Source organism: Sus scrofa, chromosome 4, assembly GCF_000003025.6.
Source record: "Sus scrofa isolate TJ Tabasco breed Duroc chromosome 4, Sscrofa11.1, whole genome shotgun sequence".
Taxonomy (NCBI): domain Eukaryota; kingdom Metazoa; phylum Chordata; class Mammalia; order Artiodactyla; family Suidae; genus Sus; species Sus scrofa.
The window spans coordinates 302,538-324,596 of record NC_010446.5 but is presented as its reverse complement, the minus strand read 5'-3'; the positions used below and the strand labels follow the sequence as shown (position 1 = coordinate 324,596).

The 22,059-nt window shown below is 62.3% G+C and overlaps 2 protein-coding genes across 21 annotated transcripts; one reads left to right on the top strand and one right to left on the bottom strand.

Moving 5' to 3' along the window:
* Nucleotides 27–3,987, bottom strand: FOXH1 (forkhead box H1). Of its 5 annotated transcripts, none has more exons than XM_021090534.1 (4): nt 2,965–3,987; nt 1,387–1,786; nt 1,008–1,112; nt 27–903 (listed from the first exon to the last, which is right to left on the bottom strand). In XM_021090534.1, exons 2-4 carry the CDS (start codon nt 1,558–1,560, stop codon nt 55–57), a joined length of 1,128 nt encoding a protein of 375 aa, XP_020946193.1. In that variant the 5' UTR covers nt 1,561–1,786; nt 2,965–3,987; the 3' UTR covers nt 27–54. The 5 variants fall into 5 exon arrangements, with proteins under 5 accessions (XP_020946193.1, XP_020946194.1, XP_001925315.1 ...); XM_021090535.1 differs by having other exon boundaries at nt 1,387–1,546; XM_001925280.4 differs by having other exon boundaries at nt 1,387–3,056; nt 3,728–3,987.
* On the top strand, nt 4,549–21,976 carry PPP1R16A (protein phosphatase 1 regulatory subunit 16A). 16 transcript variants are annotated; one of them, XM_021090489.1, is made up of 14 exons: nt 4,667–4,894; nt 13,568–13,721; nt 14,398–14,591; nt 16,943–17,292; nt 17,637–17,922; nt 18,877–18,947; nt 19,023–19,168; nt 20,005–20,108; nt 20,185–20,309; nt 20,399–20,524; nt 20,603–20,678; nt 20,754–20,883; nt 21,048–21,213; nt 21,437–21,976. In XM_021090489.1, exons 5-14 carry the CDS (start codon nt 17,664–17,666, stop codon nt 21,809–21,811), a joined length of 1,578 nt encoding a protein of 525 aa, XP_020946148.1. In that variant the 5' UTR covers nt 4,667–4,894; nt 13,568–13,721; nt 14,398–14,591; nt 16,943–17,292; nt 17,637–17,663; the 3' UTR covers nt 21,812–21,976. The 16 variants fall into 16 exon arrangements, with proteins under 16 accessions (XP_020946143.1, XP_005662860.1, XP_020946142.1 ...); XM_021090484.1 differs by lacking the exon at nt 4,667–4,894 and adding an exon at nt 4,549–4,660 and having other exon boundaries at nt 20,603–20,883; XM_005662803.3 differs by lacking the exon at nt 4,667–4,894 and adding an exon at nt 4,549–4,660 and having other exon boundaries at nt 16,943–17,922.

Here is a 22,059-nt window from a genome sequence, read left to right as displayed (position 1 = left end):
TCAAGGCTGCTGTAGCCACACACACCTCTGGGACGGCATGGCCTTGGCTTCCCCTCAACCAGCCAAATGGTGGCAGGAGAGGTGGGAGAGGAAAGCAGGCCCGGCCCTGAGAGCCTCACAGGCTGTCCCGGAGAGCAACCAGCCTGGGGTGGGGGCAGCGAGGTCTCGGGGCTGGCTCACCCACACGTCGTAGATGCTCTTGTTGGGTGGCACCCCCTGGAAGAGGGCGTCGAGATCCCACAGCAGCCCCGGTGGGCCGTGGGTTTCAGGGGCCACCCTCCAATAGGCTGTGCTGGTTGAGGGTGGGCACCCGGGGCAGGAGGGAGGTGGTAGAGGGGCCAAGGGCATTACCACATTGGGGGTGTAGATGGGCAGGTAGGAAGTGGGCAGCTGCCCCCAAAGTGAGGCCCTGTGACCTCCCCCAGCCAGGCCCCCAGGGTCTGGAGTACCCTGCAGTAAGTGGAGGGGCCAGGCTCTGGCCTCCGGCCTGCTGGTTCCCCCCTGGGAGGTCTCTCCCTCCGCGCTCAAGGACCCTGGGAGGGGGCAGAGGGGCCACGGAGGCCTCCTGGAGGGCAGGACTGGCAGGGGCACCTCTTCCTCCCCACTGCCCTGGGAGCCTGACCGGCCTGGGCTACTCCGTGGCGCCCCCTCCCTGGAGTCACCTAGCAGAGACTTTATGCTGAAGCCCTCGCAGGGCTGCGGCTGGGGACTGGGCGGCCGGTAGGGCCGGCCATGCAGCACGTAGGGGCCCAGGTCCTTGGCGAAGGCTCCCCTCGCGCCCCTGCTCTGCCAGCGCCGGCACAGGGCTGTGTTCTGCAGCCGCAGCGCCTCGGCCGGGATCAGGCTCACGTCGACCGCCCAGAAGTTGCCCTTGGCTTGGGGCTTCGCGGGATCCTTGGGCACCTGGTGGGGGAGGGGGGCAGGCTGGGGTGGGGCCGCACGACCCCGGATCCTCAGCATTTCCGCCGGCGACCCGCCCCCACGCTCCGACCCTCGCCCTGCCCCACCTTGCGGAAGCATCGGTTGGAGGAGAGGTTGTGGCGGATGGAATCCTTCCAGCCCTCGTAATCGTCCCTGAAGAAGGGGAACACGGCCTGGACCTGACGGATGATCTGAAACCGCCGGCGGGCGCCGTGAGCCGGGCGCGGGCGCCCCCGCCCCCCGCCCCTGCCGCCCCCACAGAGGAGGGGTCCCCTCTGCGGGAAGGGTCCTGGCTGAACACCTTCGCTCCTCGCCGGGCGCCCAGGCCAGGACCCTGGTGGCCCAGCTGGGTAGGGCCAGGCCGGGGCGGAGGCGGGAGCCCGAGCCTTCGAGGAGGGTCAGGTGGAGGGCCCGTCCGGGTCAGGTCCGACCTCGGAGCGTGAGGGAGAGCGGGGGTCCTCTCACCTGGGCCAGCTTCAGCCTGCGGGAGGGTGCGGCCTGGATTACCAGGGCGATCATGGCCAAGTAGGTGTAGGGGGGCTTGTCATGCCGCAGGTATCTCTTCTTTCTCCTCTTGGGGGGCTCAGAGGGCGACTGCCCCCCGGGAAGCTCCAGGCGCGGGTTGCTGCAGGGCCCCATGCGGGGGGAAGCGGGCAACGTGGGCAGGGGCCTGGCCCAGTGGTGGGCGCGGGGCTACGGGGCAGTGTGGTGAGGCAGAGCTGGGGCCTGAGGCCAGGCGGGGGCTGGCGGGCCAAGCCCTTTATCATTCGGATGGAAGGGGGAGGGGAGGCCAAGGGAGGTGGAAATCGGCGGTGGGGGAGGGGAGCGTGCAGAGGGCAGCCACAATTAGCAGGTTTCGGTTAATCTGGAAGGGAGGGGCAGGGAAGATTCCAGTGGGGCTGTAGGCGGCCACCCAGGCCTTACTCCTCACCCCCGGGGCTGCCTTTGCCACCCCCTAGAGGGGAAAGGAAAAGCCTTTGGGAGGGGCTTATGACCCACGGTGACTCTAGCCCATCCAGATCTCAGGCTCCCATTTAACAGATGAGGGAGTGATTTGCCCAAGAAGGCTGCCAGGAAGGGGTGGGTCCTGCCCAGAGTTCAAGGCCAAGCAGCGGGCGGGACTTGGGTGGTGGTCTGGGAGGGCTTCCTATTGGAAACCTCAGAAACGAAAGGGGGACACGATGGACCCCGGAGACTTTCCACAGGCTGCTGCAGACTCAGGCCCAGGAGGCCTTGGTGCTGGTCAACGGTGGGTCCTGAGTGCTGACCAGCCCCCATCATGCACTGTGCACTTCACTGGCCCCGGGAAAGCTGGACCTGCATGGCCTGAGAGGGCTTCCAAGAAGTGTGTTTGCCTCCCTGCTCCGCTTCTGGTCCCCGGGGAGGCTGCCACTTGATCCTCTGGGGCACTCAGGCAGTGTCCCTGGGTGGGTGTGTGTGGATGGAGAGGCCTTCTAGCTGTAGGGATTTACGGGTACCTCTTGGGACCAGGCCTTGAGAGCACAGCCTCACGGGCCATGGTCCCTGCCCACGGGAGCCTGGGAGGACTACCTGGCTTCCCTCTGGGCAGGAGGGAGGACAGGTGTGTTCTGTGTGGGTGCGCAGGGCTTCCCAGGCAGCTGGGGTCTGACTGCGTGGGGAAGGGGCGCTCTGGGAGAGGGAGTGGAGGCCGGGGCTGGGGAGGCCTGCTGGGCCGGCAACCGATGATGCTCAGTCCTGGCCAGAGCCCCTGGGTTATTTTTGCAGGCACAAGTGCAAAGCTGCGGTCTGTGAAAGATGGATTTGGCAGCTGTCCCAAAACACTGTCCTCCTGCACCCCGGGCCCTTCTCTCCCCTGAGCTCCTCCCTGACCACCTGGTCTGTGGCTCTGCCCCTCGAGGCAGTCAGGGCTTGGGCTCTGCACCCTGCCCCAAAGCAAGGTTCTTCCCTGGTGAGGACTGGGCAAGTTGGCCCAGGGAGGTGTCAGGCCCAGGGAGGCAGCAGGGGGATGGTGGTGTTGGTAAGATACTAGGACCCCTAGACCCAAGGGGCACAGGGATATACCTCCCATCATTTTACTCCCGCAATTCAGCTTCTCTTGCGCACACACCCCAATCATATCCTTAAAGGGCTGAACGTCCGGAGGGAGTGATAACCTGGGAAGATAGAATTAACACACATATTTGACTAAATATGAAATAGGTAACCCCAAGGACCTCCTATATAGCACAGGCAGGGCTACTCAATGTTCTGTAATAGCCTATATGGGAAAAAAGAACGGATATACACGTATGTATAACTGATTCACTCACTTTGCTGTAAACCTGAAACGAATACAACATTGTACGTCAACTATTCCCCATGCAATTTTTTTTTTTTTTTAAAGGGTTGAAAATCTACAGCATATACAGTGGGTGCCCAGCTCTTGACGAGGTTCTGAGGGAAGAGACGAGGGGCGGGTGCACTGGAGGAGCGACGGGGCTGAGCTGGGTGAGGTATGCGGGTACCACACTGCTCCCTCCACTGTCTCAGGCGCCTCAGACTTCACCTGGCTTCCTCTGGACTCCTGCGTCACCTCCTCGACACCTGTCAATTGCCAGGGCTCATTGAGGGGTCCTTGTGTCTCATTAAACTATTGTGGCCTCCTAGCCCCACTCAGTCAGTAGAGGCGTCCTTCTTTCCCACATGCCTTAAGACATCCCCTCTCTTCCACTGGCACTCCCTTGCTTCCAGGATAAAGCCCAGCTCTTGGTTCTATGTTCAAGGCCCCTCTTGTCCTGACGACTGATCCCTGACCGCACTTACACCCCCACCAGCCCAAGCCTACCTAAACCACACCTCAGCTTGTCCCATCGCCCCATAGCCCTGGCTCTTTCCACCTTTGCGCATGCTCTTCCCTCCATCCGTGATGCTTCTTTCTGCTTCGTGGAGCAAACTCTAACCCTCCTTAAAAAGCTCAGCCTACGGAGTTCCCGTGGTGGCGCAGTGGTTAACGAATCCGACTAGGAACCATGAGGATGCGGGTTCGGTCCCTGCCCTTGCTCAGTGGGTTAACGATCCGGCGTTGCCGTGAGCTGTGGTGTAGGTTGCAGACGCGGCTCGGATCTCACGTTGCTGTGGCTCTGGCGTAGGCCGGTGGCTACAGCTCCGATTCAACCCCTAGCCTGGGAACCTCCATATGCCTCGGGAGCGGCCCAAGAAATAGCAACAACAACAAAAAAGACAAAAGAAAAAAAAAAAAAAAAAAAAAGCTCAGCCTAGGAGTTTGTGGCTCAGCGGTTCACGAACTCCAGTAACATCCATGAGGACGCACGTTCGCTCCCTGGCCTGGCTCAGTGGGTTAAGGATCCAGCGTTGCTGCTTGCTGTGGCTGTGGTGTAGGCTGGCGGCTACAGCTCCAACTGGATCGCTAGCCTGGGAACTTCCATACGCCGCGGGTGCGGCTCTGAAAAGAGAAAAGCTTGGGCTAAAGGGATGACCACCCTCCCGGGAACCTGTCGGCCCCTCGCCCTTCAGGCGCCCCCCGCGCGGAGAACGCCCGGGCCGAAGCGGGTCTCGCCGCGCCGTCGGCGGGCCCCGCCCCCAGGCGGCCCCGCTGCCCGGGGCGACCCGGCTTCCGGCTCTGAGCCGGAAGTGTAGCGTTGCCATGGCGAGGGCCCGGCGCGGGGCCGCCCCCGCGGCGCCGGGAGGAGCGCCGGGCGGACTGGCCGGCCGCCGGGATCCGATCGGCTGCGCGGTGGCTGCTGGCTCCGGGCGGAAGGTGAGGCGCGGACTTCCGGGGCCCCGGGGGGCCTGCAGGGACCCGCGGGGCGGGCGACGCCGAGTCCGGCGGGATTTTTCCGCGGCCCCGCTCGGGCGCTGATGGGCGAGGCCCGGGCCGCGGGTGCTCAGGGTCGGGACGGCTGCAGAAGTGGCGGCCGTGAAGGCCACCGATAGGCTTTTCACCCTCTAGCCGTCCGTGCCGTTGTTTCCTTTCTTGCGACCTGTTGGTCAGGTAGGCGGCACTAACGTTATCTCCATTTCTGGCTGAGGAAATTAAGGCCTGCAGAGGAGTGACCTGCCCGGGCTTTGTGTGGGCTTTAGGCCGGAGGAGCGACGGGGAGCCTTCCAGGGGCCCCCGGGCTCCGGCGCCGAGATTGCTGTCACGGCAAGAACGATAACGAATGTACTGAAAGTGCCTGGCCCTGCGCTGGCCCGGAGGTGCTCCAGGCCTGGGAGGGGGTGTCCTCCGTGTGGTGGAGCCGAGGCCGAGGCCACGGTGGGCTGGATCTCCGCGGGTGCAGAGAGGGCCAGTGTGTACGGGGTCATCGCAGGCCCACGGAGGCGGGAGGAAGGCCAGCCCTTCCCAAAGCTGGGGGCCTGCCTGTTCTTCCCGGATCCTTAATTTGGGGGTGAGGTGACAGGGGCTCCACACTGCTCTTCTCTGCCCTGTCTTTGCTGCTCCGGGTGCTCCCCAGCAGGAGGGGGAGCTCTCCCTGGGGGCAGAGTAAAAGGGCCTCTGTGGCTCTGGCGGGGCCACCTAGTGCACTTCAGGGGCATCCAGTGGATCCCCAGCCTGGAGCTGAGTTACCCGAGGACCTGTGGCTGCCTGGAGCCGGCAGTACAGGGGCTGGCCCTGGAACCCTTGTGGTGGTGGGCACGTGGTGCTCCGATCAGCTGCGCCCTGCCTGTAAGCTCTTGCTCAGAGCCGGGGTGGGAACGCTTCCCTCTGGTGGGCTCTCCACTGGCCTCACCCGCTCGGGCTGTGCCTGGACTCTGCTCTCCCTAGAAGGCTGCCTGGCCGGCACCTAGCGAGGGGGCTCTTGTGTCTGTGGGCTCAGTTGGGGTCTGTGTTCTTGGGATTTCCGCAACAGTTTGTGTGCCTCTGCGGGCAGTTCTGGAACCTCAGTCTCATAAACCTCTGGTGACTCAGCCCAGCATCTCTGTCCCAAGAGTGACCCAGCCCAGCACCTCTGCCACAGTCCGTGTGTCAGCCAGAGCAAGACGCAGTGTCTCCTTTCACTTCCAGGCTCCCTCAGAACTTCCTCCTAAAGAGCCCTGGTCCTGGCCCTCCTGTCCATCCCTTCGCCTGCCCCTGTGGCTCCTCGTTTCCTTCCAGGATTAAGCACTCACCCCTGGCCAATCTTGGCTTTGTCTCAGCCCCTGGATGGCATCCTTCTCGCCATAGCACATCAGCTTCTTGCACTCTCCTCCCTCACAGGCTTCAGGATTAACACTTGCATGTCTGCACACTAGCCCCCGTCCTCTGCCTCTGCCCCCACTTCTGACCCCCTTTCCACGTGTGTGTCGTGCCACCCCCATACTGAACCCTTGCAGCAGTGAGGGGGAGGGAGTGAGCCTCACCCCACCCCTTCCAAGCTCTCTGGCCTTAGGCACGTCGGACTGAGAGCCGGGGAGAGAGAGGCACAGGAGCACTTGGTCGCGCAGATGCCCAGAGGAGAGGCCTCTGGAGGACGAGCTTGTGCCCAGAACCCAGTGACGGCAGTGGGGCGGGGCCTGCGGTGGACATTGGGTGCTGGCCGTGTCCTTGCTGGGCGGCTGTGTCGGACGGACACGAAGCCTGGGCAGATTGGTGCTGGCAGAGGAGTGCGTGGCGGGGGGCGCACAGAGACAGGGCCCGCAGACCAGTCTTCACTGAGCTTCCAGTGTGAAGAAGCGGGGTGTGCGGGAGGTGGAGAGACTGGAGTTGGTTTAAATGGCCAGGTCTCCAGAGATGCGGAGAGGCTGCGGACTGGCGCAGAGGAGGCACTGCCAGCTTCGCGGTCTCGGCAGGCGGAAGGGGGCTGGGCTGTAGGGTGGACGTGGAGAACCAGGTGGGGCCACAGCACCAAGTAGCGGGAATGGACACCCTCCCCGGGCCCGCAAGGCCAGGGCAAGCCTTGCTCGCTGTTGCTGACAGACCTCCCGTGTTTCTTCTGGGCTGAGCGCTGGGGGTGGGCAGTGCCTGGGGCACCACTGCTAGCTCTGTGCCCCAGTGCCCGTCGAGCCTGGCCTGACACGGCTGCGCACACAGCCGAGTGGTGGTCCTGTCCATCGAGCTGGCTCAGTCACAAGCTCAGGGTCACCTGCAGCCCTTCTGCATGGTCCTCCCAGGGCCCGGAACGGGTCACTCCTCCAGCTCTGAATGCTTCCCGAAAGTCAGGCCCTGGCTTCAGAAAAGAGAACAGTAGGAGTTCCGTCGTGGCTCATCGGAAACGAGTCCATGAGGATGCAAGTTGGATCCCTGGCCTTCCTCAGTGGGTTAAGGATCTGGCGTTGCTGTGGCTGTGGTGTAGGCCGGCAGCTACAGCTCCAATGAGACCGCTGGCCTGGGAACCTCCATATGCTGCGGGTGTGGCCCTAAAAAGACAAAAAAAAAAAAAAAAGGAAAGAAAAGAGAACAGTAACTAGTGGCAAAAATTAAAATGGGTGAGGAGACAGGAGAGTGACAGGGTGGCCACAGAACTCCGAGGAGGAGGTGACACTTCCATTGAGATCTGAGTTACAGGAAGGGAGGAGCCAGCCCAAGATTCCCAGGGTGGACTTTCCGAATGAAAGGCGCGAGGCACGTTAAGCAGGATGGGGGTGAGGGGGTGGCATCAAACGTTCGGCAAGCCAGGGTTTCAGCCACGTGGCAGAGGGGTTTCGGTGACGGGCAGATGATACGTGTTTTCGGCTCTGCGGGTGACGCGACTCCTGTCCCAACTAATCTGCCATTTTGTGGAAAAACAGCCACAGACAACACATAAGTAAACGTGCTCTGTTTCAACAAAACTTGCTGGGTTTTTTTGCCTTTTTGGGGCCTCACCCTCGGCATGTGGAGGTTCCCAGGCTAGACCGGGGTCCAGTTGGAGCCACAGCTGCCGGCCTGCACCGCAGCCACAGCCACGCGGGATCCGAGCCGCGTCTGCGACCCACACCACAGCTCACGGCAACGCCAGATGCTTGACCCACTGAGCAGCGAGGCCAGGGATCAAACCTGCATCCTCATGGATGCCAGTCAGATTCATTTTCTCTGAGCCACGACGGGAACTCCATGTTTCAACAAAACTTCATTGGGGTTCCCATGTGGCTCAGTGGTTAACAAATCCGACTAGCAACCATAAGGTTGGGAGTTCAATCCCTGGCCTCGCTCAGTGGGTTAAGGATCCAGCGTTGCTGTGAGGTGTGGTGTAGGTCAGTGGCTACAGCTCTGATTAGACCCCTATCCTGGAAACCTCCATATGCCATGGGCGCGGCCCTAAAAAGACGAAACAGAAACAAAACTTTATTGATAGGCCCTGAAATTTGAATTTCATATAATTTCCACATGTCACAAAATATTCTTTTTACTTTTTTCCCAATCATTAAAAAAGGCAAAAGCCAGGAGTTCCCATGATGGCGCAGCAGAAATGAAAACTACTAGGAACCATGAGGTTGTGGGTTCGCTCCCTGGCCTTGCTCAGTGGGTTGAGGATCCAGCGTTGCTGTGAGCCGTGGGGTAGGCTGGGAACCTCCCAGACCCTTAGCCTGGGAACCTCCATTTGCCACAGGTGTGGCCCTAAAAAGCTTAAAAAAAAAGAAAAAAAAAAAAAGGTAGAAGCCATTCTTAGCTCCTGGGCCTGCACAAACAGACGTTGGGCCGCAGTTTGCCAGCCCCTGGGCCAGACACCAAAAGTGCTGTGTGTACTGACTCATTGAATCCTGTTAGGACACTTATAAAGGTACTTTATTCCATGTACAGATGAGGAAACTGATTTGAAAGAGGTCAAGAAACCTGCCCGTCCCCTCAACTCACTGCCACTTTAAAGCCCGACTCTGGCCCCAGAGCTCAGTTCCCCGTCACTGTGCTTCTGAGAGAAGCGCAGGAAGCAGGAAGCAGGCTGGGGCTGGGGTGGCGGGGGGACACGCTGGGAGGGGAGCCAGGGGAGAAGGGCCAGAGCAGCGGGTCAGAGGCCAGGGGAAAGCTGAGGCTGTGTACTTCTGGTTTTTACATCAGACTTTATTGAGGTATAATTTACATCCGTAAAGAGCAGCTCTATAAAGTGATTTGGTGGGTTTGGACAGACAGATATGTCCTTGTAAATGCCACTGTCGCCCAGGTGTGGAACCTTTCTGCCGCCGACCTGCTTTCTGTTGCTACAGATTCATTGTCCCCTTTCTTAGACCTTCACAGAAATGGAATCAAATGAAACAAACATGCTCGTGTCCGACTCATTTCTCCAGACGGGACATTTTTGAGACTCAGATTTGCCGAGCGGCTCTGTGCTTCTTCTCTTCGTCTTGCTTGGTGTTTGCTCTTCCCCTGACGCCACCATTTAATCCACACACACCTGTCGATGGCCATTTCGGTCCATTGCGGTTTTCACTGTTATGAATAAAACTGCTGTGAATCTTGATGTTTGTAAGCCTGTGTGTGGACATATGGATTCTTTCTCTTGGGTTGAGAGGAGAGAAATGATGGTTGAAGTGTGTATTTTTATTTAACTCATAGGAAATTGCCAAAGGATTTTCCAAAATGGTTGTATCATTTTACATTCCCAGTTGTTCCATATCCTCTTGTCATTCTTTGTCTTTTTTTTTTTTTTTTTTTTTTTTTTTTTGGCTTTTTAGGGCTCCACCCACAGCATGTGGAGGTTCCCAGGCCAGGGGTTGAATTGGAGCTGCAGCTGCTGGCCTACCCCACAGCCACAGCAGTGCCAGATCTGAGCTGCGTCTGAGACCCACACCACAGTTCATGGCAACGCCAGATCCTTAACCCACGGAGCGAGGCCCGGGATTGAACCCACAGCCTCATGGTTCCTAGTTGGATTCATTTCCACTGTGCTACAACGGGAACGCCAACACATTTAATTTAGATGAAGTCATTTGTCATTTTTCTCCATTGTGGTTTGTGCTTTCTCTTATGGTGTGAGCAGAGGTCGAGGAGCTTTGTTTTCCGTGGCTATCCAGTCGCTCCAGTCGTTCCAACACCTTTTTTTTTTTTTAGAGCCACACCTGCGGCACATGGAGGTTCCCAGGCTAGGGATCTAATCAGAGGTGCAGCTGCCGGCCTCCACCAGAGCCACAGCAACATGTGATCCGAGCCGCATCTGCCACCTACACCACAGCTCTCGGCAATACCGGATCCTTAACCCACTCATGGAGGCCAGGGATTGAACCTGCAACCTCATGGTTCCTAGTCTTGTTTGTTGATCGCTGAGCCACGATGGGAACTCTGAAATATGTTCTGTTTTCTATTTTGATTCCATCCTTGGCCTGTAGATTGTTGAGAAATATGCTTTAAAGTTTCATAGCAGCAGCTCTGATTCCCCTAGCCTGGGACCCTCCATATGCCACGGATGCGGCCCTAAAAAGAAAAAAAAAAAGAAAAAGAAAACTGCTTTAAAGTTTCTAAATATTTGGGAATTTTTCCAGACGTCTTTTTTTTTTTTTTTTGAAACAATTTTTTTTTTGTTTTACTTTTTATTATTATTATTTTTTAAATTTTTTTTCCCGCTGTACAGCACGGGGATGAAGTTATTCTTACATGTATACGTTTTTTTCCCCCCACCCTTTGTTCTGTTGCAATATGAGTATCTAGACATAGTTCTCAATGCTACTCAGCAGGATCTCCTTGAAAATCTCTTCTAAGTTGTGTCTGATAACCGGAAGCTCCCGATCCCTCCCACTCCCTCCCCCTCCCGTCGGGCAGCCACAAGTCTATTCTCCAAGTGCATGATTTTCTTTTCTGTGGAGATGTTCATTTGTGCTGGATATTAGATTCCAGTCGTAAGTGATATCATATGGTATTTATCTTTGTCTTTCTGACTCATTTCACTCAGTATGAGAGTCTCTAGTTCCATCCATGTTGCTGCAAATGGCATTATGTCGTTCTTTTTTATGGCTGAGTAGTATTCCATTGTGTATCTATACCACATCTTCCTAATCCAGTCCTCTGTTGATGGACATTTGGGTTGTTTCCATGTCTTGGCTATTGTGAAAAGTGCTGCAGTGAACATGCGGGTGCATGTGTCTCTTTTAAGTAGAGTTTTGCCAGACGTCTTTTTGTTACTGAATTCTAATTCGGTTGCGTTGTGGTCGGTGAACCAGTCTCTGTAGGCTTTCACTCCTTGTCAACTCAGTGAATCTTACCTTCTGTCCCAGCAGGTGGTCTTGTTGAATTACTTTTTTTAGCATCAAGTACACTGACAGGGTGGCGCAACTCTCATCTCGCCATTTCCCCGCTGTTCATTCACCTGAAGCAGAAAGTCGGTCCGTCACACCAGTTCCTTAGGCCGCCCCCGGCCCAGCCCCTGGAGCCACCACTGTACTTGCTGTCTCTGCTGTCGCCTGGCCCAGGTACCTTGTACAGGGGAGATCGCACGTGTGGCCTTGTGCCTGATGCATTTGTAGCCTATGTCAGAATTGCGTCCTTTTGTCCAGCCGAATAGCCCATTGTTTGCCTGCGCCACGTTCTGGTGATTCATCTGTTGATGGATTTGAGTTGTCTCTGCTCTTTGGCTCTTGGGAACGTGCTGCTGGGAACAGTGGTGTACAGATGTGTGAGTCCCAGCTGTCAGTTCTTTGGTGTCTGTGACCAGGCGGGACTGTGCCTCCGCCTTTCCCTCTGCTGCCTCAGAGCTGCTTCTGACGTCTGCCCTCCCCCCTCCTGTCTTGCGGGAGCTAGAAGCACAGAGCGGTGCAATGCACACAAAGCCTTTCCTTGCCTGTGGGCCCAGCGCCCGCAGGGCTCTCCGCTGGCTCCAGGTCTGTCCCCTTTATCAGCTCCTGGAGTGTTTCTGGCCCAGGCCCGTCCCTGGCCTTGCCCCCACGCTTCCTCCTCTCACATCTGGACCCAGGACAGGAACCACCAGCGCCCCGCTGGGTCTTTGGGGGTCTCGGCCTGGGCACATGTGGCTGCTTAGTTGGCCATCTGGACCCCACGCATGTCTTGGGAGGCTGTGCGGCCCAAGCGCCTCTTCCTTCCCGACTCTCTCGCCCTGGGCTGCAGGCAGCTGCCCAGGTGCCCTCACTTCTGCGCAAGCCCAGGGCCCGCCTCACCGTGGGGGTGAGTGGACGCGAGTCAGGGCCCAGCCAGGCTTACAACACGTCCCCGCCAGAGCCCACTTCCGTTAGTGTGGTTTCGGCAGGTCTTGATTTCCAAACCTGCGTGGTGGGGTCACGGGCTGCAGAGGCTGTGTCCCCTGACCTCTAGGCAGATGTGCTGCCAGGCCGTCCGTCCTTTTTCCTCCTGGCCGGGCCGCGGTTCCTGCTCTGTTGTCCAGGAGTCTCTTCAAGTGCAGACGCCTCCAGCTGTGTGCCTTCTTTCTTGTGGCATCTAGACTCCTGGCAGCTTGCAGTGAGTTAGTTGATTAGACTTCTTTTGGAGCCAAGTGGCAGAGGGAAGGGACCCCAGGAGCGAGTTTGGAGCCCCCTGCCTTTGGCGGAGAGGCCCTGGCTTTTCCGGCCGTGGCAGCTGCTCCTGGGCTTCCCCGCAGATTGTCTGGTGCTGCTCTGGCCCCGGGGCTCGGGGGCTGGGGCACCGTGGGCACAAATGTGCCGACGCCTTGGGGGCCTCCCTCCATCAGGACGGTCAGCTGGGCAGTCGTGACTGAGCCCGATGACCTGTTGTGTCCTGCGGTTCTTCTGCGGAGGGAAGCGTGAAGAGTCCTGAAGTCACTGGGAGAGGACGCCGTGGGGCCTGTCTCCCCACCTTCCCGCCCTCCCGTGTGTCTGGAGTCGGCCCTGTCACTCCTGTGTTATTCCTTTTTCACGGAGGCTGCTTGCTGTCTACAGACTGTAAGTCTTTTTTCCGTCACTGGACACGGCTTCTTTCTTTTTCTTTTTGCTTTTTAGGGCCTCATCCGCGGCACATGGAGGTTCCCGGGCTCGGGGTCTAACCGGAGCTGTAGGCACCGGCCTACACCACAGCCTCAGCAACGCCGGATCCGAGCCGCGTCTGCAACCTATACCACAGCCACAGCAACGCGGGATCCTTAACCTGCAGAGCGAGGCCAGGGATCGAACCCGCAACCTTGTGGTTCCTAGTCAGGTTCGTTAACACTGAGCCATGACGGGACCACCACGGAAGACTGTTTCCTAGTGACCTTTTCACGATGGTGCCTAAGAAGCTTCCTCATAAACCCCTCAGGGGCTTATTTAATGACCCTTAGATAGACATTTAGGTCATTTCCAGTGTTTTTTCTCAGAAAGGCAGTGAGGGGCCTGAGGATAGCGCTGTGGGGTTAGCTTCTAGAACATTCTAGAACAGGCCTGCTGGGGGCAGGTGAGTACACCCTGGTCATGGCTGCTCTGCACTCACCTGACGTCACCGTGGTGATAGTGCCCACAGCAGCACCCCCGATCTGCTCCTCCATGGACCTGGCCAGTGCTGGGAGCCCACCTGTCCCACTGCTCATGGCGCCCAGCCCGCCCCACCCCTCGGCCTGCCAGGTGGGCCCACCCCAGAGCCACCGGGCCTCCTTTTTCTCCCTGATGCCTCTGCTGAGGGCAGGCCTGTCCTCCCCAGCCCCTCCTGGCCCCTGCAAGGCAGGCCCCAGGGCAGAGCCGGGGAGGTGACAGCGCTGGGTGGCTGGTCAAGTGCCTGTTGTAAATCACGCCCTGCCCTGGGTGTGGGCTCCTGGCGGGGCTTGTCCACTGGTGGCTCCAAGCCCACCAGCCCTGCCCCTTGGCCCCTCACATACCCTGACGGAAGCCCCTTCCGCAGGCACGTGGCTGAGAGGCCCCCAGGAGCGCCCTGGGCCAGCTGTCCCCTGGGGGAAGAGACAGGCTGGGACAAACGGTGCCCCCGCGTCCAGCCTCCACCTGCCCCTGGTGCCTGCAGGGGTCGGGACATGCGGCAGGGACAGGAATCTCCCCAGGTGAGCCCGGCGGGGTCGGCAGGGCCAGGGTGCGGGATGGTGCTGGGGCCTGTCCCTCGCTGCCTCGGGAGCCCTGTGTCATGGCCCCCGAGCACATCAGCGTGTGCCAGCCGGGGGGCGGGCTCAGCTCTGCATTGGGGTTTCGGCCCCTTGCTCGCGGCACCCCCGCGTGTGACCCGCAGGAAGGCCGCCGCACTTCCCTCTCCCCGCGGGAGCCGCTGGGAGCTTCCCGGCTTTTGCTCCGACAGCCTGGGCCGCACAAAGCCGAGTCTCTGATGGCCCGTCACAGGGTCCCGCTCCAAAGCCTTAAGCTCCCCGGGGTGTGAGCGCCGACCCCGAGGGAAGGTGGCTGCGCTGGGCTGGGCACCCCCGCTCCTGCCCCCGCACGTCTCCGGGCTGCGCCCGCACCTCCTCCGCGCCCTCTGGGTGTGGAGGATGCTGCTGCTGACCCTCCAGGGCCCTGACCTTCGCCGCGCTGCCCCTGGGCCTCACGGGGCTGTGACATGGGTGCAAGGGGCCCGTTTCCAGGGGAAAGTGGGAGTGACGCCAGCAGGGGGCTGAGGAGTCGCTTGGCCAACCTGGTCTGCGAAAGCCAGGCGTCCGGTGGTGCCCTCGGCACCATCTCTGGGGACAGCCCAGGGGTCACTGTCCGCCCCCAAAGCTCCTCCCACTTCAGCCCCTCAGGCCCGTGCAGCTGGCCCGGGGCACAGAGCTGAGAACTGGGAAAATCGCCGATTGCCTCGGAGGCTTGGGGCAGGAATTGCGGACGGAGGCCGTCGCCACCCCGGCCGGCCCCCCTCGGCCCGCGCGGGGCACGGTGGTCGGCTGCTGAGACGCCCAGCGCTGTCCCGGCCTGGGGCGCAGCTGAGGGTGAGTGTTCCAGCTCTGGGGCTGTTCCTGGACCAGGTGCCCAGGAGGAGGCGGCACTCGGGGAGCAGCTCGGGGGCACGAGAGCTTGGGGTTCAGCCTTGGGGGAGCTGGGTCACGCCTTCCATGGAGAGTGTTGCAGGATGGGTTGCCCACGGCAGTGGGGTCCTGGGCCCCCCCAGGGTCACCTCTCTCTCAGAGGAGGCTGTCCAGCAGCCCAAGGGACCCACCCAAGGTCACACAGGGGCCCCCTCTGGCATCTCCCAGCAAGGAGTGCTGCTGACCGGGCCCAGAGCGGGTCGGGGCCTTCGGGAAGGCAGACCCACCAGAGCAGAGGCCTGCGCCCAGCAGGACACCCGCCTCCTGGGTGTACTGCCCGGGGCGTGGGGCCTGCAGGCAGAGGGTCTGGAGCCGGAGCCCTGTCCTCCCAGTGCGGCCACGGGGCAGGGCCTGGGGCTGGCCAGCCTGCTCGAGGCAGCTCTCGGATCCCCCCTGAGAGGGATTTTCATGGGTGGCCTTCAAAGGGACAAAGCACAACAGCTAGAAAAGACAGCGTCTGTTCTGCTCAACAAGCTGGCGGTTACTCTAGGTTTTCTGTAGGATGCGGATACCAGAACCGCTTTTCTCTCATAAAACGATAGTGTGGGTTATGTCCCCTAAATCTTGCTAAATTAACAAAGTCGGGCTGTGGCTGTGTCACTGGTGCTCATCTGGGAGAAGTGAAACTAGTCCCTGAGGCCCTGGGACCCCACTTTGCTGGGGAGCCTCGGCCTGAGTGCGGGGTGGCCTCCTCCATGGGTTGCCTTCCCCGAATGGCTGGAGAAGGGGTCATAGGCGGGGCTGGCACTGGGCAGAGGGCAGCGTGCTTTGCTCCTTCTGTGTGGTCTCAAGGCAGGCCGTTCGGGCTGGCTCCCCTGGCAGGCCCAGATGCTGCCTCCATAGAGAGGACAGACCCCTGAGTGGGCTGGAGGGCAGGCCAGCTCCCCGCCAGGGAAAGTGAGGGAGCCCGTGAGTGGCCAGGAGGCAAGGAGATCCTTGTGGGGGGCGGGAGCTCTGCCACGCCCGTGTGGCCTGGCACCCATGGCCGTCCTCATGGCCAGAGGGCAAAGGCAGTACTTGGGATCCGGGCAGCCCGTCTGGGTGGCAGTGTCCACCACGGCCCCAGTGATGTGCAGAGGCAGCCAGCTGGGGACAGGCTGTCCCGAGCGAGTGCTGCCTGGAGGCACTTCCTCGCCCCAGGAAGCCTCTGAGGCCAGGCCTGCAGAGGGGACAGACAGGCCGGGGCAGATTGTAAAGCCCCCCACCCCAGCCCAGTACGGGGGGTCTTGGAGCTAGAGACACCTGACCTGACCTGATCTGGAGCAGGGCAGTCCCTTCCAGAAAGAAGGGGTGCTCAATGAGGTCCCCGAGTGAGGTCTGGCCCAAGGAAGGCTCAGGAGGAGCACCGATGGCCCCAAGGTCTGATGGTGGGAAGGGGGCTCCAGGGACGCAGGCTGGGCTGCAGGTGGGTCTTCTAGGTGGACAGGGCCATGGCTTCCTGAGGGGGGGCCTGCGGCCGCCTAGTGATCACACCCGGGGTGCTGGGCAGGACAGGCCACGGGAGGTGGGGGTGGGGGGACTGCGGGGCTGCGCCTCAGCCTAGCTGCCTGTCTGTTCTGACAGATCCTGAGGCAGGCAGGCACCTGGGCCTGTGCTCACCCAGCCAGGGCCTGGGTTCCAGCCCAAGATGGCTGAGGCAGCAACCGGCCTGAGCTAGAAAGCCCAGCGCAGACGAGGCCCAGACTCGGGTGGCGAGGCACTGGGTGCAGGTCAGGACAGGCTGCGCCTCCTCCCTCAGCAGCTAAGATGCCAGGAGGCCCCTCTGGGCAGTGTCAGGAGAGCCCGGGGAGAAGGTGACTGCCAGGTCAGAGGTGCTGTGGGGACAGGGCCAAGCCAGGACCTGAGGGCTGCTGGCAGTGCCCCCCTCTCAGCTGCAGAGCCTGCAGACCCCTTTCTGGGAACACTGACGGCGTGAAGCAGAATGGCGGCAGAGCAGGAGTTCCCACTGTGGCTCAGCGGGTTATGAAGCTGACTAGTATCCATGAGGATGAGGGTTTGATCCCTGGCCTCGCTCAGTGGGTTAAGGATCCCGAGATGCTGTGGCTGTGCTGTAGGCCAACAGCCGTGGCTCCAATTCCACCCCTAGCCTGGGAACCTCCACATGGCCACGGGTGTGCCCCTAAAAAGAAAAGAATGGGGGCAGAGCAAGCCCCCTCCCCTCTGCCCGAGCGTCCTGCAGCGGTGCTCTGGCCAGCAGGGCGAGCCTCATGCAGGCTGGGGCCCTGCCCTGACAGCTTTCTCCTTCCTCTTCTCAGGCCGTTGGCAGCACCTGCTGTCAGGGAGGCTGTCCTGAAGACACAGTGCCCACCGTACCCTCGCTCTCTGGCTGCTTAGAGCCTCTCCCCGGCACTGGGGCCAGGACCTCCGAATACACCCCCGCCCAGGCCACCCAGCTCCCCCTCCAGCCACACCGCCTCACTAGCACTGACCCCAGGAAGGCTGGGGGCACCGCGGGAAGGCCAGCCATGGCTGCCCCCAGAGCCCACCCAGGCTCCTGAGGCCTGGAAGGCAAGGGGAGCTTTTAGGAGCCCAGGGTCCTCTGCCCATTGCCCTGGCCTCCCTCCACCTCAGCGAGGCGCCTAGGAGCTGCCACTTTGTTATCTAGGTAATTAGCTTCAGACCCTGGACCAAGGCCAGCCAGGTCCCGGACTCTTAACCACAGGCTGTGCACCCTGACCCGGGGAGGCCCTGCCCGCTGAGCAGCCGCTGTGCCAGGGCCCTGGGAAGCAGGCTGCAGGTGCCCGCCCACGCTGCCCTCTCTGCCCAGGGCCTGTGCCCCTCATGACTGCCCAGGCCTAGTGACGGGGTGGGGCCTCCTGACCCAGCCTTGCCAGGGGCAGAAGGCACCCAGGCTTGGGGAGGGGATGCCCCCACGGGTACCCGTCCAGCCAGCTGCCCCACCCCTCAGGCCCAGCCTGGTCCCCGCACTCCCCCGTCTGGTGCCCCCAGCAGCCCACTTGCCAGGCAGCCCCCGCCATGGCCGAGCACCTGGAGCTTCTGGCAGAGATGCCTGTGGTGGCCAGGATGAGCACACAGGAGCGGCTGAAGCATGCCCAGAAGCGACGCGCCCAGCAGGTGAAGATGTGGGCCCAGGCTGAGAAGGAGGCCCAGGGTAGGAAGGGCCAGAAGGAGCGGTCGCAGGAGGAGGCAGCCGGTGGCAGGCGGCAGAAGCGGGTCCTCTTCCCTCCCAGCGTTGCCCTTCTGGAGGCAGCTGCCCGCAACGACCTGGAGGAAGGTGAGTGGGGCTGAGCCCCAGGCCATCCACGGCCCCGGCCCCGGCCCCTCACCCGGCTCAGACCCCAGAGGTCTGCCTGCCTCACAGAGCCCCAGGTCTGTCCCTGCTTCTTCAGCCCCTGACGCCTGGTGGCCGGTGACCTCAAGGGGTAGCCCTCACGGCGCGGGCTCCTGCTGCGAAGGTGCCGCCAGGCGGGGTGGCCTGGGGCTTGGCTGGGGGTGCTCGTGCTAGAGTGCTGCTGGGCGTCCCTCGGGAGGGTCCTGCCACCAGCCGCTTGGGTCTCTGCCGACCAGGGAGGATGCTGCTGCCCACCTGGGCAGGTCAGCACACGGGGAGCAGGGCTCTGCCTGTGACCACTCCCCCATCAGCACCTTCCCAGGCTTCCTGTCCCTTCCCCTTGTCACACGTGCTCTCCAGGGAGACTCTCCAGGGAGGCTCCCAAGGGCTCTTCCTGCCTCCCTCCAGGGCAGAGGCCTCTGCTGTGGAAGCTGGGGTGCAGAGGGCAAAGAGGGCTGGGGAAGGGGGTGCGGCCATGGTGGGTGTGCCCCAAGGCCAGCTTGGGGCTCTGGGGAGCTCCTGGGGCCTGCAAGTACCAGAGGAGGGGCGTGTGGCAGGGGAGGGGGACCTGGGGAGCACAGGACCCACAGAGGGATTGATAGGGAGGGTGCCAGCACCCAGCCCCAGTGGGTGTCGGGACCGCCTCACACAGGATGGCCCCCCCGGGCGTCAGAGGGTCGGAAGGCCCTGCTGGAGGCGTCGGACTGCTGTCTGTGCCTGGCTTGGGGTCCCAGCTCCTGAGTCCTTGGCCTGGGCTCTGGTGTCCCTCCCACCACCTGTGCCACCACCGCCCTCTGCTCTTCCGGCTACAGCACAGCAGTCGGCCCAGGCCCCCAGATGCCGGAGCCTGAGCGGGACTCCTGTTCCTGTCCTGACCACCCCCGCTCCTCCCTGCAGTCCGCCAGCTCCTCGAGAGTGGGGTCAGCCCCGACCTAGCCAATGAGGACGGCCTGACGGCCCTGCATCAGGTCAGCCATTCCGGGGCCAGGGGGGAGGGAGGGGCGGCGGCCTGCCCTCTGGTGCTCAGGCCGTGCGCTCCGTAGAGCTGCATTGATGACTTCCGGGAGATGGTGCAGCAGCTCCTCGAGGCCGGAGCCAAGGTCAACGCCCGAGACAGTGAGTGCTGGACGCCCCTGCACGCCGCGGCCACCTGTGGCCACCTGCACCTGGTGGAGCTGCTCATTGCTCGGTAGGGCTGCTGGGACCAGCGTGGCTGGGGTGGGCCTCTGTCAGGGGGAGGTGGCAGCTGGGCCAGGGGGGCACAACCTTAGGTACCTCCTTGTGGGCAAATGTGCTTGGCCCTTGGTCTCTTGTGTTCCCACTTACCCGCCTGTTCCCTGGCCTGGAGCCCAGGACCTGGGCAGAGGCCTCAGCTGCTGCCTTCCCCGAGGACGCAGCACAGGCTCAGCGCAGTGTGGTCCTCTGCTGCCAGGCTGCTGGCACTCCCTCCAGCTCTGGCCTCCTCCCCTTCCCAGGGTCTGCACAGAGAAGTACTGTCGGGTCAGAGCGGTGACGGAGGCAGCCCCGGGGGCGGGGGGGAGGCTGGACACGGGTGAGGCCACTAGCAGGGGGGGCAGCGCAGGCCTGGGGCTCTGCACGGCCGCTCTTGTGAGCGGAGAGGGTGGTTCGCTCCACCAGGACCTCGAAGTGCCCCCTGCACAGTGCCCCTCCCTCTGACCTCTCTAGTCAGAGTCAGGCTCAGGCTGACCTTGGAGCATCAGTGGTGGGTGTTGCGGGGTGGTGGCGGTCTATCCCCTTTGCAGGGGGAGCGGCTGTATGCAGCGTCACAGGGCAGCAAAAAGGGGCACACACCCCCAACTCCCCCCTGCCCCCCCGAGGCCTGGCATCCTCTAGGGGCAGGTGGGCCCACTGTACCTGGTCATAGGGCAGATGGGGGCCGGGAACGAGTGGAAACTGCAGGGCAGCCCTAGGGCGGGCCTCCGAGAGGGCAGGCCTCCGAGGGGCCTGGGGGCCTCGCTGGGGGAGAAGGGCCTGTGGCCAGCACCCCATCCATCCTCCCCGCAGCGGCGCAGACCTCCTGGCAGTTAACACTGATGGGAACATGCCCTATGACCTGTGCGAGGATGAGCAGACGCTGGACTGCCTGGAGACGGCCATGGCCAGCCGTGGTGAGTGCCACCCTGCCCACTCACCCACCCGGCCAGGGGTGCCGGGCGTGCTTGGCCTGAGCCTCCTGCCCTGCAGGCGTCACCCAGGACAGCATCGAGGAGGCCCGGGCCATGCCGGAGCTGCACATGCTAGAGGACATCCGGTGCCTGCTGCAGGCGGGGGCTGACCTCGACGCCCCCCGGGACCATGGGGCCACGCTGGTGAGGATGTGGCCAGGTGGGGCCCAGCAGGGGTGTGGCTGCTGGCTGGGCCTGGGGCCAAGGCTCAGGGGCAGGCGGTTTTCGTGCAGCTACACATCGCCGCAGCCAATGGGTTTGGTGAGGTGGCTGCCCTGCTGCTGGAACACCGGGCCAGCCCAAGCGCCAAAGATCTGGATGGATGGGAGCCGCTGCATGCTGCGGCCTACTGGGGCCAGGTGCGTGCCAGGCGGGGGCGGCGGGGGAGGGCGCCTGGCAGCTCCGGAACCTTCAGCAACCTGGGCTCCCGGCCACAGGTTCACCTGGTGGAGCTGCTTGTGGCACACGGGGCCGACCTGAACAGCAAGTCCCTGACGGACGAGACGCCTCTCGGTGAGCCAGAGCCTCATCCTTCCGGTGTGGGGGAGGGGCAGGGGGCACCCATGATCCTCTGCCTCTCCTCCTCAGATCTGTGTGGGGACGAGGACGTGCGTGCCAAGCTGCTGGAGCTGAAGCACAAGCACGACGCCCTCCTGCGCGCACAGGGCCGCCAGCGTTCTCTGCTGCGCCGCCGCACCTCCAGTGCCGGCAGTCGGGGGTGAGTGCCCGCCCAAGGGCCCTTGGGCACCCCCACTCTGCAGGCTCTGCCCTGGGCCTTGTCCCAGCTGATGTCACCTGGCAGGCCAAGGTGCCCATCGGAACTTGGGGCAGAGTCCATAGGGCGGGCGGCATCCTCCCCACCCTCCCCCTGCCCTTCCCCAGGAAGGTGGTGAGGCGGGTGAGCCTGACCCAGCGCACCAGCCTGTACCGCAAGGAGCACGCCCAAGAGGCCATCGTGTGGCAACAGTCACCACCCACGAGCCCAGAGCCTTTCGAGGAGGATGAGGACCGCCAGACAGACTCCGAGCTGAGGCCACCACCCCTTGGGGTGAGCCCTGCCCGCCTCCCCACCCCCACCCCGCCCCCGGGCTCCACCCTCGCAGCCTGGCACCAAGGTCCTACCCCGTACCAGCCTCAGAAGCTGGCGGGACCAGTGCCCGGGGCGTCAGCTGCTGCCCCCACCCTTGTTTCTGCCCCAGGGTGCCATGCATCCTGGGGCCAGGGGCTGGAGAGACCCTCCTGATGGCCTCTGGGGACTGCTCCCCACACAGGAGGAGGACGTCCAGGAGGCCAGGCCGCACAACGGCCGAGTGGGCGGCCCCCTGGGGCGGCACCTGTACTCCAAGCGGCTGGACCGAGGCGTCTCCTACCAGCTGAACCCCCCGGAGGGCACCACCGCAGATGCCCTGGTCCGGGCCAGGGCCCACCACACCCTGGCTGAGCTCAAGCGCCAGCGGGCCGCAGCTAAGCTGCAGCGGCCCCCACCTGAGGGGCCCGAGGCCACGGAGTCTGGCCCGCCTGTGGACATGGAGGCCGCCCGGCTGGAGTGTGGCTCCAGGGCTGGGGGAGACCCGCCCCTGCTGAGACTCACAGCCCCCTCAGAGGAGGCCCCCCTGGAGAAGAGACCGTGCTGTCTGCTCATGTGAGGGCTGCTTCAGGGCCCCTGCCCTGTGGACCCCAAGGCACGCCCCCGCCAGAACGCCAGCCTCCTCCCTCAGGGGCAGACCTGCGGCAGAGGCCGTGCCCGGGAGGCACCTGGCTGCCGAGACCTGGTTTCATCCTGTGACTCTCGATAAAGGGCCATTCTGCCACTTGCCTTGTCGTGTGTCTCATCTGGGCCACCGTCTCCATGACGGTGCTCGGCCTGGGTGCGCAGGAGGCCTGCAGGTGCATG